Here is a 17878-nt window from a genome sequence, read left to right on the forward strand (position 1 = left end):
CTCTTTCTATGGATATTTTTTCTCCTCATAATCATTTGCTCAAAAAAAAAAAAAAATAGAGACGTGTGCTTGTGTGGGGTGACAAAAGACAAGTGACAAGTGACAAGTAAGCAAGTTCCTTATACAAACAAAATAGTGTATAATAGGAACCTAATAATGGCCCTATAGTTAGCCAACACAAGTAAAAGAAAGCAAAAGATAGATAATTTCTTCCTACAGAGAACCAAAGACATCAAGAGCCACACGGTATCTAATCCCATAGGTCCATATGATCCTTCATTTGCAAGTTCCAACAATAACCTTCCCATTCACATATACATATACATATACATAAACATAACATACTTTCTTTATTGCTATATATTCTGCACCTGATCCCCCCCACTAGTCTTTTAAAACTATATTTTTCATCATATTTTCTATGTTGGTGACAAACATATTTGTCTATTTCTAACCAATAATTCCAATTCCATAGACTTTGAAATTAAAATCATCATCCATTTTGAACCCACTAGGCATATATGATGGATGGTGATGATGAGTATATTCAAGCATCTAAAGGGAAGAATGTTGAAAGTTTCACATGTTCAGAAGTAGCACTACCACAGAACAAAAATGCTAAGAAGAAAAAGAGTAAGATAGAGAACAAGAGAAGATTCAGTGATGAGCAAATTAGATCACTTGAGTGCATATTTGAGTCAGAGTCCAAGCTTGAGCCAAGGAAGAAGATTCAGCTAGCAAGAGATCTTGGATTGCAGCCAAGGCAAGTTGCTATATGGTTTCAGAACAGAAGGGCACGGTGGAAATCAAAACGAATAGAGCAAGAATATAGGAAGCTTAAAGATGAATATGACTGCTTAGCTTCTCGCTTTGAGTCTCTAAAGAAAGAGAAGGACTCCTTACAATTAGAGGTAAAACTTACTCTTCCACTTCTTAATTCATTTACTTTGAATGCCGAGCCTTGGTTCGATTGTAAGAGATGAAAAATTCTTATACTGTGCTCAACAAATATATATTATAAAGTTTCTGAAGCCTTAACTGTGTTATTTTCTTTTCTTTTTCCTTTTTTCCCCTTCTCCCGAAACAGCTAAAGAAGCTGAATGATTTGATGGTGGTATCAGCATCTCATCATGATGGAAGAAGACAAGAGAAGGTTATTGCAAAGGGAAGTATCACAGATGATGGTGGTTCAGGAAGTCCTCACAGCAATTGGAGGCCTAACGAAGAAGAAGAGGAAGCAAAGACAAGTTTTTCAAATGAGGGTGTTGATGATGACACAGTACCTTTACCTTCTGATGATAAACCTGATGAGGAAAGAGAGCACCACCGCCATCACCACCACCAAGTTATGAGAATGGATGATGAGGAGCAGCATTTAGAGATTCCTTTGGAATCACTTGAGAAATGGTACAGTGAGGATCCAAGTGGAATCTTGGATCAATCATGTAGCACTTCACAATGGTTGGATTTCTGGACTTGAGAAAGAAAAAAACATACACACTCTTTTCTTGCATGTTATGACGATGGTTCCTTGAAGAAGAAGGAACAAAGAAAGTTCGGTTCTTCTTCTGAAGCCAGCATAGCGATGTGATGATCAAGAGGTGCTAGCACAAGAAGAATGTAGGAAACTCATGTTGGATATGCCAAAACTGTTCCAAGAGATGAAGTTTTGTAGGCTTGATTTATAGGGAGAGAACTAAGATAGCCTCCCTCCTCACTTCTCACTGGATGATTCAATTCTTTCTTCCTTTCCTTTTTCTTCATAGAGATTTGGAAGAATAATATTGTGCCTTGTTTATGTTTCCTCATGCTTGCATGCCTTCAGATCCGTGTGCGCATGGGCGTGCGTGTGTATTGCGTTATATTAGCTATGCCCCTCTTAACATGTGTAAAATGGTAACAGTGAATGATGATATTGCTTTACTTGACATAATGAAACAATGAACTTGCTTATTTCCTAACCTGCCTTCCATTCCCATTTTAAGCTGTTAAGAATTATGATATATATGCAGCCAATAACCTTGGCAACTTTTGTCTACTGATCAGACAGAGTTTCAGCATACATTGACTCTGATCTGCTAAGCTTGTTCAAAGAATTGAACTGGTATTGGATATGTATATAGAATATAAACGAACGGCCTGAAAGAAAATGCTTCAATATATTAAGCCATACCTGATAATTATTGATCATCCCATGGGCGTAGAGGTCAACTTTGATGTTGAAAATATATTTCTTTACTAAGCTTTATTGTGCGGTTGACTATTGACAATGTTTTCAGAATCATTCGTAAATTCGTAATTGAGCAATGAGCATTGATATTCTTTCTAGAATTAATTATAATAGTTATATTCAAATAAAGATACCCATTTTTTTATAAATTATTACAAGATAGTATTAAAGAAGTAGTGTTCATAGGCCAGAGTCATGTATGTTCTGTTGTTATCCTGCATAAAAACTGGTAGGACATTGTCTGAGAGTAAGAAATTTTCTTGTGGTTTAACAAATCACTGATGGAATATAAATGCAAGCATTTAATAAAATCAGTACTTCTGGCTGCCTATCCAACACTTCTGCTGGCACTTCATCTCCATCAATATTTCATATTAAAAATGACTTTTATATTTAAGAAACAGTCTGTGCATTTGATTTGCGAAAAATAGTTGGATATTACTTCTAAGGTTGATGAAAAAAACGAAACAAAATTCAATTTTCATACCTCTTTTTTTTATTGTTTTAAAAAATTTCGGTCATTCACAAGAGAGAAAGGATAAACTAACAAAATTCACCAGATGATAAGGACAAAAATATTCTCAAATTATTATAAAACGTGACAAAAATATTCTCAAATTATTATAAGTGACAAGCGACTTTTATATTTTACAAACCGTTTATGTATTTTATCCAAAATTTTGTACGAATATGTAGATAATTATTTTGACAATACATACAAAAAATTGAATAAAAATTCGATCTCTATAAATTTTTAAAGATATTCTTAGTCATTGATTAAAAAAAATTTACTTAACGCAAAGTCACTGAATTTTAAAAATAAAATTATCTTATTTTTCTAGTCATATTTGAAAAAAAAATTATTAAAATTTAATTTCTAATAAATTTTAAAAAAAAATATATTTAATATTAAATATTTTTATTGTATTTCAAAATATTTTAAAAACATTTTTGTTATTAACAAAAATTAGGAGTATTTTTGTCGGTATACTAAAAAATCAGAAGTAATTTTGATAGTTTATCCAAAAGGAATTCACAAAACATTTGATATGAAAATTTTAAATTTGTAAAGATGAAAAACTCACTTCTTTTAATAATATTTAAAAAGATCACATTAAAATTGAATTACTAAAATCTCGGAGAATATATAACTAATATTGTTATTTTTTGTTAATGTTTTCAATTTATCATTTTTTTAACGGTATCAATTTTTAAAAAGAAACTCTTGAGCTCAATAATTTTATATTTTTAGCTATTATTTAGTGAGTACAAATACTAAATTGTTTCTAAAAAATATAAATACAAATTATATTAATTCATATATATAAATCTGATAAATATAGGTATAAATTATATATTTTTTGTATATAGAATATTTGTAAATATGGATATAAATTATTATCAATTAGATTAAAAAATAATAATATTTATTGACGATTTAGCATTGCTTAGATTAAATATTATTAAGATAGTTTAAGGCCAAATTATTCAACTTTTAAATTTTCAGGAGATAGAAGTCAATTGGCTTGATCCGCAACAAGGTGCAGGATTCAACGGTTACCACACAAAATACATCAGAACACGACCTCCAAACAACTAACCAACAGTTCAGTTGTGTTTGTGTTGCTGAATCTGCTGAGAACTTTAAATCTATTTTCTTATGCTTTTACCAAGACTGAGCAATTATGGCACTCTCAGCATTGAGTCTTGGCCCTTCAAACCTTAACCCCTTTTCATATTCCATATTCAAGTCTCTCAAGCTCCCTCCTTTCTTGCAAACTCAGAAGGTTGGTTCAACGTACATCTATTCTTTTTCATGTGATGTTATATGATGATGACAAGTATTCAGGGGTCATGACAGGTGAAGATAGGGCCTCTGAGTGTGTCTCCGATGGGGTTTGGAACATGGGCATGGGGTAATCAACTTCTTTGGGGTTATCAAGAATCCATGGATAACGAGCTTCAACAAGTGTTCAATATTGCTCTGGAGAATGGTGTCAATCTATTTGACACTGCTGATTCTTATGGCACTGGAAGCTTAAATGGCCAGAGCGAGAAGCTTCTTGGAAGGTTCATCCGAAATTTTCGAGGTTCATCACATATTTTCCTTTTTCAATTTCAATTTCATTTCGTACATGGCTTTGCGGTTTTGTTGAGTATTGTATTATTCAGAACAAAAAGGGAGTGGCAGTGACAGTGACATAGTAATTGCTACAAAGTTTGCAGCATATCCATGGCGCCTTACGCCAGGCCAGTTTGTGAATGCTTGCAGGTATTCTTTGCTGTGTTTAGGTTTTTAGGGTTTAGGGTACAAAATCGAAAATTAAATGAACTGAATTTTCACTTTTCAGGGCTTCACTAGAAAGGATGCAAATTGAGCAAATTGGGATAGGTCAACTACATTGGTCAACTGCAAATTATGCCCCTTTTCAGGAATTGGCGCTTTGGGATGGCTTGGTGACAATGTATGATAAGGTTACAATAATATTATGTTTAATTTAACCCATGCTATTTAGACATTGAATTCAATGGTTAAATTTTCAATAACAAAAATTGCTGCACTCATTAACTATGGTGCCATTTAGGGTTTAGTTAAAGCTGTTGGAGTAAGCAATTATGGACCAAAGCAGCTTTTGAAGATACATGATTATTTGAAAAAGTGTGGAGTCCCTTTATGTTCTGCCCAGGTATGCAGTTATCCATTATACCTTGTTTTAAGGCCAAAAATACTCGAGTTTTGTGGTTGTCAAATGAACACCTACTTTGAATATGACCATAGTTTTGAACATTGAAGGTGCAATTTTCTTTGCTAAGCATGGGGGAAGATCAACTGGAGATAAAGAGCATATGTGATTCACTGGGTATTCAATTGATTGCTTATAGTCCCTTAGGACTTGGAATGCTCACTGGGAAATACTCACCTTCCACACTTCCAACTGGCCCAAGGTGGGTTCATAAGAGATTAACAACTAGTTCGCAAATTTTACATAAGAGATTAACCAGTATCCTAATGAATTCTTAGTACCTTTGTTATTTATGGTATTTTACAGGGGGTTGCTATTTAAGCAAATACTTCCAGGCCTAGATCCTTTATTAAGTTCCTTGAGAGACATTGCAAACAAAAGGCGCAAAACCATGTCACAAGTAATCTCTTTCCCTTTCACTTTTGTTGCATTCTATTACGAATTTTCTATTTGTTACATGCTCCCTTGGTTATTTTTTATGCGACTTTTTATACTTGTTCTGTGTTTGGATACACTATCTGAAGATACCAAAAAAATAACTTGTACAAATAAAATTAAAATTGCTGTTGCTTCATTATCAGGATCTATAAGTGAGTAAGTTAGTTAAGTTAGTTATAGAGTTTTTTATAACTAAAGTTGACTTAGTCTAAATCTGTTTTGCTACCTGTAATTGGACTGCATTAGGCTCAATTGCAGTGAGCATTACTCTCTGTATATATAGGATATCAGTGTATCGTGTGATCAGTGAATGAAATCATAATTTCTCTAATTCATTCACTTTCTTGCAATGCATGTTTTCTCCAATTTTCTTTCTCTATTTCATTCTTCTGCTGTGCTTGAAGCTCTCTGAACTGAATTCATTTCATTGTTGAATATAGTTCATATCTGGTTTGTTGTCATGCGTACCAAGAGTCTGAAGATCATCACTCTTGTTCCTTGATCCTTTCCAATTTTTTTTTCTCTTTTCTGCCTTCCGTTTCAATCAAATTTGATCCTTCTTTTCTTCATCATCATGTCCATCACACTCTCAGACTCATCTTCATCCAAAAAAGGCATATCATCAATTGCAGATAAATTGGTTGATAATAATTTTAACACCTGGAGGCATCAGGTCCTACTCACAATCCAAAGTCTTAGCTTAGAAGATCATCTTTACGCATCAAAGATTCCTCAACAATTTCAAGATGCTTCATAGAAGACGAAAACAAAAACTGAAGATTATAAACAATGGAAGCTTGATGATCTTACTCTTTGTACATGGCTGCCTGCATCAGTCACTACTCCTTTCAAGAATAAAATCATCCACTGTCATCATTTCTTTGAGGTATGGAATACCCTCAATATAACTTCTCAGAATCTTCAGCTACTGGAATTCAAAACCTTAAGGCGTAACTCAAAAAACTGGATCTACTACTAAATATATGGCCAAGATTCAAGAATTGGTCGATTCTTTAAATGCTATTGGTTACTAAATAATAACAAATTCAATAATGAAAAGAAATATACTTATTCATGCTCAAAAACAAAGGAATAATCACACGAACAAAATACTTGTTGGAAAAGCGACTAGCTTGATAAAAATCACGTTAAGTCACTTAAAAAGGAGGCAAAGCATTAAAGAACAAGAACTTGGTATGTGATTAAATTGATATGAAAATCATAATGAATAAGTAATTCAATTCACTTTACGAAATTCAAATACACTTATAAAAAATTTCACCTAAGATGTAATAAAGTATGACTATTCAACTCACCTAGATGTTTGAAATTAGATCAATGGACAAGTGCATTATCAATTTTCAATTTCAAATAACATTAAAATCATCCACAAGTACACAATTCACTAATAATCTGCCAACTAAAAATAAAGTTTACTACATATGGTGGGTGGTGACCATAACATATGAATCAAACGCAGTTTTCATTCAGGCATTATGGCAAACAATTGGTGTGCATAGCATACATTCAGTGAATTCAAGTTCATTTCAACCCGCCATGAACCAGAAATCAGCAAACAATTAACACTTACAATCTAATACAATCAAACAACTAAACTAATCTATTTACTGAAATCATAATTTAAATGCAATTAAAAGTGACCAAAAGAAGTATGAATCAGGGGAAGAAAATGGAAGAACCTGCGTTGATGAAGGATGAGGAATGGAGGGAGAGGGGTGGCAGTGGCACGGTGCTTGCCTCTGCTGGGCTCACGGCGGAAGCACGGCACTGGAACAGAAGGCGAGAAGGCGAGCTAGCTGGCTGGGAATAGAGCTCGAAGAAGCGGTAATGGAGGAAGAGAGAAGAAGAAAGAAAGAAAAGGAAAGGGAAACGGGGGGCGACGGTGGTCGGTGCCGCGGTGGCAGAGGGGTCGCCAGACGGGACTAGATGGAAGTGGTGTTGTGATGGTTTGGTGTTATTTGGGGGGTTGTGGCAAACGAAGAAGAGAAGAGAAGGATAAGGGGTTGAACGCGCGTTAGGCTCTGTTTCAAAATTCTTCGCCATTCTGTGCGTGCGTACGCACACTAAGGGATAAATTGAAAGCTGTGCGTGCGTAAGCACAAAAGCCTTTTCTTTAGGGTCGCGTACGCGAGCTACATGCACGCGAAGGGTGCTCTGTCTTGGCTGTTTGCATACGCGGAAAAGTGTCGCGCATGCGAAATGTTCCAATTTGGACATGAGTGCGTACGCACAAAGTAGGTACGTACACACGAATCAATGGAGTTGGGCTAAGTATGCGTACGCACAAATATGGGTACGCACAGAACTCTATTTTCACAACTTTTTAAAAACTTTGAGAGTACCAAACAGGATGCTTGACCTAGTATTTCAACTCCAAAATTTATTTTACCTCAAGAATACACAATTAGCACTAAAATTCAAACAAACCAAGCCACAAACCAAGCCAAAAATCCAACTAAACAAAGCTAACTAAGAAACAAAATTCAATGAACAAAAGCTAAAAAAAGAGAAAAGTTAGAAGGATATTACTATGGTGGGGTGTCTCCCACCTAATACTTTTATTTATTGTCCTTCGAGATCCCAAATAAAACACGTACAACTCTCAAGAAGCTCCAAGCAAGTGGTTAGGACCCAAGATTGTTTATTGTTGAAGTGAATTCCGGAGTCCCAAACCTTATTTGTCAACACTTTTTCTTCTTGATCTTCATGCTTCCATTCGAGTGTCATCACTTCAGAATTCTCGTTCAAATACCACATCATCCTCTTAGACCCATTCAATCTAACATTCCTCCAACCATGGGACCTAAGTCTTGAGAGTTCAACCTTAATGAGCCTAACATCATTTTGCCAACCACTACACAACTCCCTCTTACTCTTCAATCCACAAAGAGTTCTAAGTTGACCATCCGTTTCAAGCAAACCATATTCAACTGGGACACAAAAGCTAAGAGATATGAATTTTATCCACTCAAATGATATGATGGACGGTTGCTTAGTGAGAGAGGCTCCAACCGGCTTTGGCAAGGTGATTGCAAGTCCCTTTTTCTTTTCTTGAATTACTTAGTCCTCTTAATAAACTTCCTCAATTTCAATTTCTTATTCACCAACTTCTTCTATACATTTCTCATTGCTCAAGTCATGTGTTGGAGGTTGTGTACGGTCCTCCTTATCATCAATTTCACAACACAATAAGGAAGGTTCAACAATCTCAAATAGCACATTGGTTGGTGTGAAATCACCTTCAATAGTGGGGTTTGCCGCTTGCTCAACTTCTTCCAATCTTTCATTGTTCACAATATGCCATGGATGTTACGCATTATTATCCTCAACATCAATTTCAAGCTCAATGGAAGAAAATTCTACAACCTTGGAATCCACCTAACACTCAACTTCTCCTAAATGTTCAACCATTTCTTCCTCTTCAATGATTTCGGCTTCCTCCACTTGTTGCAAGACATACTCCATTTTCTTGTTCTCAAGTTGAGATTCTAAGATCTCCTTCATACTCCGCTCTTCGGATGATTCTCCACATTCATTCGTGGAAATGCTTTGTTTGTGGCATTAATTCCATGAGTCGAAATTGACTTTAATTTCGACAAGGTTAGCCATGATAACTTCATCCCTCATTTGGGCTTCCTCTTTCTCTTTGAGAATCATGATTGCTTTAAGGTGATCCATCGCCTCCATGAGGCGATTGCTTGGCTCTTGTTTCACTTGATTAACATAATTAGGATCATATTGCTCTTGGATCGATGGATATGGATATTCTTCCATGGAGGGTTGTGGTGGAAAGGACAATTCATCATGTGGTTGAAAGTTCTCATATATAGGAGGTGGTTCATCTTGGTATTGATATGGAGGTGGTTCTAAGTGTGGTGTGTATGGCTCATACAGTTGTTGGTATGGTGAATATGTGTTAGGATCATATGGAGGTATTTGGTGGTATAGGACTTGTGAATAAGGTTGATAACAATGTTGAGGAGGAGGATCATAACATATGACGGTTGTAGTTGATAACTACAAGGAGGTCCACCATGGCCATTAGATTAGTATGCACTATGGGATGGATTATGCTCATAGTATGCCAGAGGAGGTAGTTGTCATGAAGATTGTTCATATGCTTGAGGCTCCTCCCACCTTTGATTTTTCCATCCTTAATGCATATCTTTATTGAAATTCCAATTTTTTACAACATAATTAGAACCAAAATCATAGACAAAAGAGTGAGAATTCATAGTAGAAATAGAAAATAACAAGACAAAAAAAACTATGAAGAAAAACAAACTCCTACAACAAGAGAAAACTAGCAAAGAAACAAAAGCAACTATTCACAATATTAACATATATTATATACAATAACTAATAACAAGCGCACATTTACAAGTCCCCGACAACAGTGCCAAAAACTTGACAGAGGAAAATTGTCGGTTTGGAATTTTCACAAATTTTCACAAAAATAATCTCTTCAAAGTATAGATCCAAACCATCAATTAACCCTCAATCAAAGTTTAATTTATTTGTCACAGTCAAATCAATAAAAATTGAGGGTATTTAAACTTCGAATTGTCTCTCAAAAGAATTGCAGGAAAGTGTGCATGTTATTGGTTATGAGAAAATGGGGGTTGTGATGACAATAGACAAAAAATGTAAAAACCAAGAAAATAAAGAAGTAAATAATAACTAAATACCAAAAGCAATTAAAAAACTAAGACAATTAGAGACACCAATTAAGAAAGGTCTTGGCAAGGGTTGAGAGTTGAAATTCCTATCCTCGTTATCATCCTCAATTGTGATAGTAAGTGTATTTTGCTATCACTTAGTTATCCTCTAACAATTGAAGAAAAGTCAAGTGAGCAAAACTTAATTCTAATCCATAAGTCCTAGTCAATTTCTAGTGAAGGACTAGATTTAGTGCAGTTCAAGCTAACTAGCAACCTTCACTTATCGATCAACACTAGATTTTGATAACTCAAGAGTCTTCAAATTACCAACCCAAGCCAAGAATACAAAATTCTACTCTAAAATTGAAAGAGGCATTTTATCAAATACTTAATATGCATAAAGAAAAAATAGTATAAATTGCAATAATGATAAAAATCTATAACTACCAATTGCAAGAAAATAATAGCAATCACTCAAAGTCTCAAACAAACATCAAGGAATATAAAATATCAAAATTGCATTAAAGAAACTCCAAATTTACAAATGTTCATTAATATTAATATAAAGAGTATCAAAATAAAGAGTAACAATAAAAAAAACTACAACTATGAGGCTAGAACAAAAAATTGTAAATGAAACTAAATAAAAGCAAGAACTAAATTCTAAACTAAAGAGAGATTTAAATCTAAAACTCTAATTCCTAGAGAGAGGAGAGAGCCTATTTCTCTAGCAAAATTGATTGTGTGTGTTCTTCGAATGTTTTTCCCTTGAAAGAGTTTCAATTCAGCTTCTGGGCATCCAAAATTGGGCCAAAAGTCCCCCAAATCGCAAGTCACGTGACCTTTTAATGAAGTCACGCGTCCAGTCTTTTGCGTACGCACACATTAGTGTGTGCATCTTCTTTGTTTTTTCATGTGTTGTCTCATTTTGCATGCTTTTCTTTCACATTTTTCAAGCCATTCTTGCCTAATTGGCCTGAAATCACTCAACAAAACATATCACAGCATCGAATGGAGTAAAAGTGTGATTAAATTGATCAAATTACGCATAAAAAAATATGTTTTCACATTTAGGTGCAATTTAAGGAAGAATCACAAAAGTATGCTATTCAAGCAAATAAATGTGAATTTATGTGATGAAATTCACTCAATTTAACCTAAAATTTGCCATAAAATATGAATTCATCACCTTTCTCAAAGACCTCAAGGTGACATACCTATGGCTAATCTTGTTCAAGCATTGATGGAAGATTTTACAAAATTTGGCAAGTGCATTGAATTGTATCAAGTAATACTACGGTGAATTGGTTATCCTTTTCACGAGGATTAACGGATTAAGCAAGTAATGGTTAACTGATTATTCTAGTTAGATAATTGAAAACTTGATTTGAGATGATTTGAATACCAAAACAGCAATTTAAATGAAAGCAACAGTAATTGATTGAGTAAAAAAAGTGATACAATTAAAATCGTTAAGGCTTTGAAGATATCTAAACTTCAGGATAAATGCTGCTCACTTGCTACCTTGATCATGCAAAGATAAATCCATGACAAATCATAATTAATTAAACCTCAATTCTTTGGTAATTCAATTTTTCTTTAATCTAATTAATTGTTAATTTCTTAGTCAATTATTTAAGAAAAATGGATAAGCACAGTTCCTGATTCAAACCACATAATTCTTAGAAATTAAACCTAATTGATTTTATGTCACTTATCAAAACTAGTTTTAGAAACTTACAAAACTATGAGAAGAGGTTTCAAACTCAATTCCAGTAATTAGCTCTTCCAAGTTTGATAACATAACTCAATCAGATTTGAGTTTTTTTCCAATACATTCAAATCCTATTAATGAAGAACGAAAACTTTACTTTTTGAGAAAACATCAATGCATTAATCAAAGATAGAAAAATAATAACATCAATTTATCAGAATCAACAGAGCTTCTCACCTTAACTGAGAAGATTAGTGACCCATGGTACAGAGCAAAAACAAGGATTCTGAGTAATGTAAAAGAAGCTAAAGGTAAAAAAGTCCTCTGGATCGTTTTATACCCTAACCTATACAAAAATCTAGAATTTAAATTCAAACTTAATTAAAACAAAATCAAATCATATATTTTCTAATTAACTTCAAATTAAAAGTGATTCTCCTTGTGATTAGAAGTTAAGCCTTGGTGAGTTACTTCATCAAAATGCATGGGCTTTCACTCAATCTTGGACTTGAGAATTGGTTTGGCATTTGAGTGAGGTTTGCAGCCTTTGTTGTGCACCTCTCAGGGAGTCCTTGGCGTGTGGCAAGTGAAGCAAGTGTACATGCCCTTGATGCATCTGCTTGGAATGTCCATTGGAGTTAGGTGTGGCACGCCCTTAAGGTGGCATGGAGTTGGCGTGAGGGACGTGGGGCTAGTGGCACGCCTGCGAAGCTTGGAGGAGAGTGGGTGTGTTTGGGCATGAGGGACGTCCCACATCCTCGATGGTTCATGAGAATGGGCGTCTGGGCGTGCATGGTGTGCCATGCCTGTGACGCATGCATGGACGATGAAGGTGGTGACGTGTGCGCCGTGAGGGACGTCCCATGCCTGCTATGATGGAGGGGACTTGGCGTGCCTGGCGTGGCTCACGTGGGATGCCCTCGAGGCTTGGCGTGCTTGGGCGTGCATCACATGGGACGCTTTTGAAGCTGGGAGGAGAGAGGGTTGCTGGATTTTGGCCTAGCGTGCCACGCTTGGCATGCCCTTGAACAGCGGAAGAGAATGGGCATGAGGGATGTGAGTTATGTGGGATACCTTTGAAACTGGGATGAAGGTGTCGTGAATGGCGTGGCACGCCTTCTATGGTGGAGAAGGATTGACATGAAGCAAGTGCCACGCCTTCGATGCACCCAACCTTGCTATCTCTCTGGACTTTGGCCCAGCGTGTGAGTGGCGTGAGGTACGTACCACATCTTCTATGGAAGGTCGTTGGTGGCGTGAGGCAAGTGACACACATTGTCTCTACTTGCTTTCTTCCTCTCTGTTCTTCCTTTTCCTCTATTTTCTCCTTCCTCTCTTAGCTTGCTTATTCTTTATTCTTCAATAATCTCCTGCAAAACAGAAAACACGACATTTAAAGTATATTGACCAAAGTACAATAAATTTAGAGAAGAATCACTAACTTTGTTAAGATAATTAACTAGAAAACTACTAAAAAACGCACATGCATCAAGCATCCACGCCGTTCAACTATCAACCTGAAAGAGAGTTTTTGGCTGAAGTGGTAGAGGTGGTAGGTTCAATTGTGGAGGTCGTCTTTCTTCTCAAACCATAGTCCTCAGTGCCAATTATGTGGTCGCCAAGGCCATGTTGTTCAAATATTCTTCCATAGATTTGATCCAAACTATCAAGTTTTTGGAAATGGTTCAAAAATTCAGCAAGCTTCTATTGCATACTCTACCACATAACCACCACCAGCACCATCACAATTTCATCAACGTCGTGCCTACTTCACTAGTTCCCAAAATTACCAAGACTCAGTGTGGTATCCTGATTCTGGAGCCAGCCATCATGTCACACCTGATTCACTAAACTTGCTGAATTCAACACCATCAACACATGAGTCAGAACAATTATTTGTAGGTAATGGCTAAGGTACGTGAATCTTTGCTCAAGACGCTTCAATTTTGTTTGATAAAAATAAGAAAATCAGTTTCTTGCTAACTAATTTACTGCATGTCCCTCAAATTACTCAAAATCTCGAGTGTGTTTCAATTTGCTTTAGATAATCATTTATATTTTGAGTTTTGGCCTTATGATTGTATTGTATGTGATCAGGATACTCGAGAAATTCTTTTCCAAGGCAAGGCTAATGATAGAATATATTCCTTTCATGGTCTGCTTGTTCCTGCACCTTGTGATTCTCTAGATACAAATCCATCTAATACTTTTGTTTCTTGTAAGGAAAGTAGTCTTGCTTTGTCTAATAAAACTGCTCTTGTATCACAAAGTAATAAAGATATAAACAATTGACCTTTGGCATAAACGTTTAGGTCATAGCTAAATACAAACTGTTCTTTCTTTCTGTTTTAAAGAAGTGTGTTGTTCCTGTTAAGTTTGATTCTTCTGTAGCTAATGTGTGTGAATTTTGCACTATGGAAAAAAATGCATCAATTACCTTTTCAAAAATCTGAATCTGTCTATTCCGCTCCTTTAGATCTTGTTTATGCTGATGTTTGGGGTCCCTCTCCTATGTTGTCTAGAAATGGTTATAGATATTACCTTTCATTTGTTGATGCTCACACTAAATTTATCACCATTTTTCTCGACTAATAAATAAAGGCTTTACAAGGTCTTCAAAACTATAAAATGTTTATGGAAACACAAATTGGACTGAAATTGAAAGCTATACAAACTGATAAAGGAATGGAGTTTATGTTTAATTCTTTTATTCAATTTCTTACTACTAATGGTATTATGCATAGAAAGTCATATCCCTATATACACCAAAAACAAGGTAGTATAAAAAGGAGACATAGACACATTACTGAAGTTGGATTGTCCTGATTAGCTATTGCAGCCCTTCCAATGTCTTTTTGGAAAGATTCTTTACTTCTACTGTCTATATTATTAATAGGTTACCAAGTTCTGTTTTGAAGAATAAATCACCTTATGAGATGCTGTTTGGTAGAATTCCAGATTATTGTTATTTGAAAATATTTGGTTGTGCATGTTTTCTCTATCTTAGGCCATATAATATGGTCAAGTTTGCTTTCAAATCTGAAAAATGTGTGTTTCTTGGTTATGATAACAACTATAGAGGTTATAAATGCATGACAAAAAAAGGTAAGATACACTACTCGACATGATATATTTGATGAAACAGACTTTCCATATAATTCTTATTTCTTACACTTCACCAAGCAAAGTGTAGACTTTTACTTTTACAAATCCCTCTTCCTCTATTAAAGCTACAGCACAACCTTCACCAACCTCTATTAAATCCTCACCGTCTCAGACACATCAAAATCAAAGTTCTCTAGTAACCATTGATCATCAAGCAATTGATCATATTGACCCTCCAAGGCTCCAACACATACTACATCCAGCCATGACCCTATACCCGTTTCAGGTCTTGAAATATGCTTACCTTTTGATTCTACATCTCAACATAATGTGCAACACACTACAAACACTCAAAGTATGATCACAAGGTCAAAATAAAAAAATTCAAAACCTCAAGCTTTGATTCCTTCTACTTCAGTCACATATGATTTGACTCAAAATATACCGAAAAATGTCAAACAAGCCCTCCAATGCCCTCACTGGAAGTGGACTATGGATGTTGAATTTCAACCTCTTTCAAGATGCAAAACATGGGATTTGGTGGATCCTCCATCAAATAAAACTGTTTTAGGGTCAAAATGGGTCTTTGCAATTAAAAGAGATCCTTTGGGCAGTATAGTCAAATACAAAGCAAGATTTGTTGCCAAAAGATTTCTTCAAATTGAAGACATAGACTACAGTCAAATATATAGCCCTGTAGTGAGGCCTATTATAGTTCGAATTGTCATCACCATTGCATTTTCTCTTTGTTGGATTCTAAGGCAGTTCGATTTTGACAATGCCTTCCTAAATGGCAATCTATAAGAAGTTTTTATGACTCAACTTGCAGTGTACCAAGTAGGTAATGACTCAAAGGTTTGTAAACTTAGAAAGGTAATTTATGGATTGAAACAATCTCCAAGAGCTTGGTTCAATACCTTAACTACTACTCTAATTAATTTCATTATTTGTGAGACATTCTAACAAATCTACAATTTTTCTTTTAGCTTATGTTGATGATATTGTTGTAACTGGTAGTGATGCTCATGAAATTGATCAACTAATTTCTGCTCTTGATCAAATTTTTCCTCTAAAGGATCTTGGCAAGTTGAGTTATTTCCTTGGTTTAGAGTTTTCTTATCTGACAGATATTACACTTTTAGTTTCTCAACATAAATATGTCAAAGAATTGCTTAGCAAGGCAAAGATGGATACTGTCAACCATATGCCCCTATGGTTTTCTCATTAAAAATTGACTTTTACTAGTGCTGATCATTTCGAGAACCCCAAACAATCTAGAGAAATTGTTGGAGCTCTTCAATATTTGACAATTTCAAGACCTAACCTTGCCTGTGCAACAAAGTTTCTTAACTCTTGCACTCTGCCACTATTGAGCATTGGAAGGTTGTGAAACGATTCTCAGATATGTTGCAGGTACAGTTCATTCAAGATTAAAGTTTAACAAATGCACTGATTTGAGACTTCTTGCATTTACATATTCAAAGTGAGCAGGAGACTTGGAAGGTCAAAAATATATTACTGGCTACTGTGTATACTTAGGGAATAACTTAGTGTCATGGAAAAGCAATAAACAAGCTAAAGTGAGTAGGAGTAGCACTGAGGTTGAATATCAAGCAATGGCAGCAGCTCAATTTGAACTTATATCAATCCTGCAACTTCTTACACAACTCAGACCATTTATTGCAATAATCAAAGTGCTTGTCTATTTGCAGCTAATCTTATTCTACATACAAGGTGCAAACGAGATTGATCTTTATTGCTTTAGGGACATGGTCAACAATAAAGAACTCTATGTTGGCCACATTCCTTCATCTGATTAAATAGGAGACATTTTTACTAAACCTCTTTCTGCACCTCTCTTTCACAGGTTTAGAGACAAACTTAGAGTAGTTACCACAACTACAACTATGTTTGAGGGATCTACAAGTGAGTAAGTTAGTTATAGAGTTTGTTATAACTAGAGTTGACTTAGTCTAAATCTGTTTTGCTAGCTGTAATTGGACTGCATTAGGCTCAATTGCAGTGAGCATTACTCTCTGTATATATAGGATATTAATGTATCATGTGATTAGTGAATGCAATCATAATATTCATTCACTTTCTTGCAATGCACATTTTCTCCAATTCTCTTTCTCTGTTTCATTCTTCTGTTGTGCTTGAAGCTCTTTGAGTTGAATTAATGTCATTGAATATAGTTCATCTCTGGTTTGTTGCCAGGATCAACAACCATACCAAACAGCGTTTATTGTTGTGTTATAAATGCCGTGTTCCCCCACGCAACTTCATTTAAAAGCTTTCTAAATGCCCTCTAGGGTCTCTAGAAAACCACAGAGCAAGTGTCCTTGTCTTCTTAATTATGGTGTGTATGACAAGGCAAATGACAATGCTGACCAAGTTTGCTTGTGCCACATCACATGTTTTAGTTATCTAATGCTGCTGCGGTTTTACTTTTACCATGTTAGGTCGCCATAAACTGGTGCATATGTAAAGACACAATTCCAATTCCGGGAGTGAAGACAATAAAGCAAGTAAAAGAGAACTTGGGTGCTCTTGGTTGGCGCTTATCTTCGGAAGAGGTGCTTCAGTTGGAGTATGCAGCGCAGGAATCACCTCGCAAGATGATCCAGAACATTTTCCAAACCAGGTATACTTATCAATATTAATGATCATAAGATTAGATATTAAAAACGCAGATAAAATAAATCTAAGTTGTATGCAAATATCAAATGGTCTTGACGTTTGGCTTGGCTTTCATAACAGATAATATCTGCGGCGGATGCCTCTATACTAGGCATATTTCAAGCTACGTAATTCATCATTGTTTATTATCCATATAATGTAGTGAAGGATTCGGCAAAGATAAGATACACCGGATTATGGAACCATTGGATTGGAGCTAGTTAACTCATCAGAAAAGACACAGATGACCACTTTGAATGCAATGGCAACAATATTCAATATACTT

General features: G+C 35.3%; 2 protein-coding genes and 1 long non-coding RNA gene across 8 annotated transcripts; 2 read left to right on the forward strand and 1 right to left on the reverse strand.

Annotated features, from left to right (window-relative positions):
* The first annotated feature begins 208 nt into the window (after nucleotides 1–208).
* LOC130955212 (homeobox-leucine zipper protein ATHB-12-like) lies at nucleotides 209–1988 on the forward strand. The gene is made up of 2 exons (XM_057882031.1): nucleotides 209–911; nucleotides 1088–1988. The coding sequence occupies exons 1-2, from the start codon at nucleotides 522–524 to the stop codon at nucleotides 1478–1480; spliced, it is 783 nt and encodes a 260-aa protein (XP_057738014.1). The 5' UTR covers nucleotides 209–521; the 3' UTR covers nucleotides 1481–1988.
* Nucleotides 1989–3752: 1764 nt separating this feature from the next.
* Nucleotides 3753–17875, forward strand: LOC130955210 (pyridoxal reductase, chloroplastic). Of its 6 annotated transcripts, none has more exons than XR_009076657.1 (12): nucleotides 3753–4017; nucleotides 4092–4320; nucleotides 4403–4502; nucleotides 4582–4705; nucleotides 4816–4917; nucleotides 5025–5176; nucleotides 5281–5374; nucleotides 6006–16326; nucleotides 16405–16647; nucleotides 16781–16839; nucleotides 17376–17557; nucleotides 17674–17875. XR_009076657.1 is itself a non-coding variant. In XM_057882030.1 (9 exons), exons 1-9 carry the CDS (start codon nucleotides 3916–3918, stop codon nucleotides 17675–17677), a joined length of 1089 nt encoding a protein of 362 aa, XP_057738013.1. In that variant the 5' UTR covers nucleotides 3755–3915; the 3' UTR covers nucleotides 17678–17875. The 6 variants fall into 6 exon arrangements, 1 of the variants encoding a protein (XP_057738013.1); XR_009076656.1 differs by having other exon boundaries at nucleotides 16453–16647; XR_009076655.1 differs by having other exon boundaries at nucleotides 6006–13722; nucleotides 13906–16647.
* LOC130955214 (uncharacterized) lies at nucleotides 5524–6326 on the reverse strand. The gene is made up of 2 exons (XR_009076660.1): nucleotides 6223–6326; nucleotides 5524–6088 (listed from the first exon to the last, which is right to left on the reverse strand). It is a non-coding gene; the product is annotated as an uncharacterized LOC130955214 (long non-coding RNA).
* Nucleotides 17876–17878: the final 3 nt, after the last annotated feature.

This window comes from Arachis stenosperma, chromosome 10 (genome assembly GCF_014773155.1).
Source record: "Arachis stenosperma cultivar V10309 chromosome 10, arast.V10309.gnm1.PFL2, whole genome shotgun sequence".
In the NCBI taxonomy this organism is placed as follows: domain Eukaryota; kingdom Viridiplantae; phylum Streptophyta; class Magnoliopsida; order Fabales; family Fabaceae; genus Arachis; species Arachis stenosperma.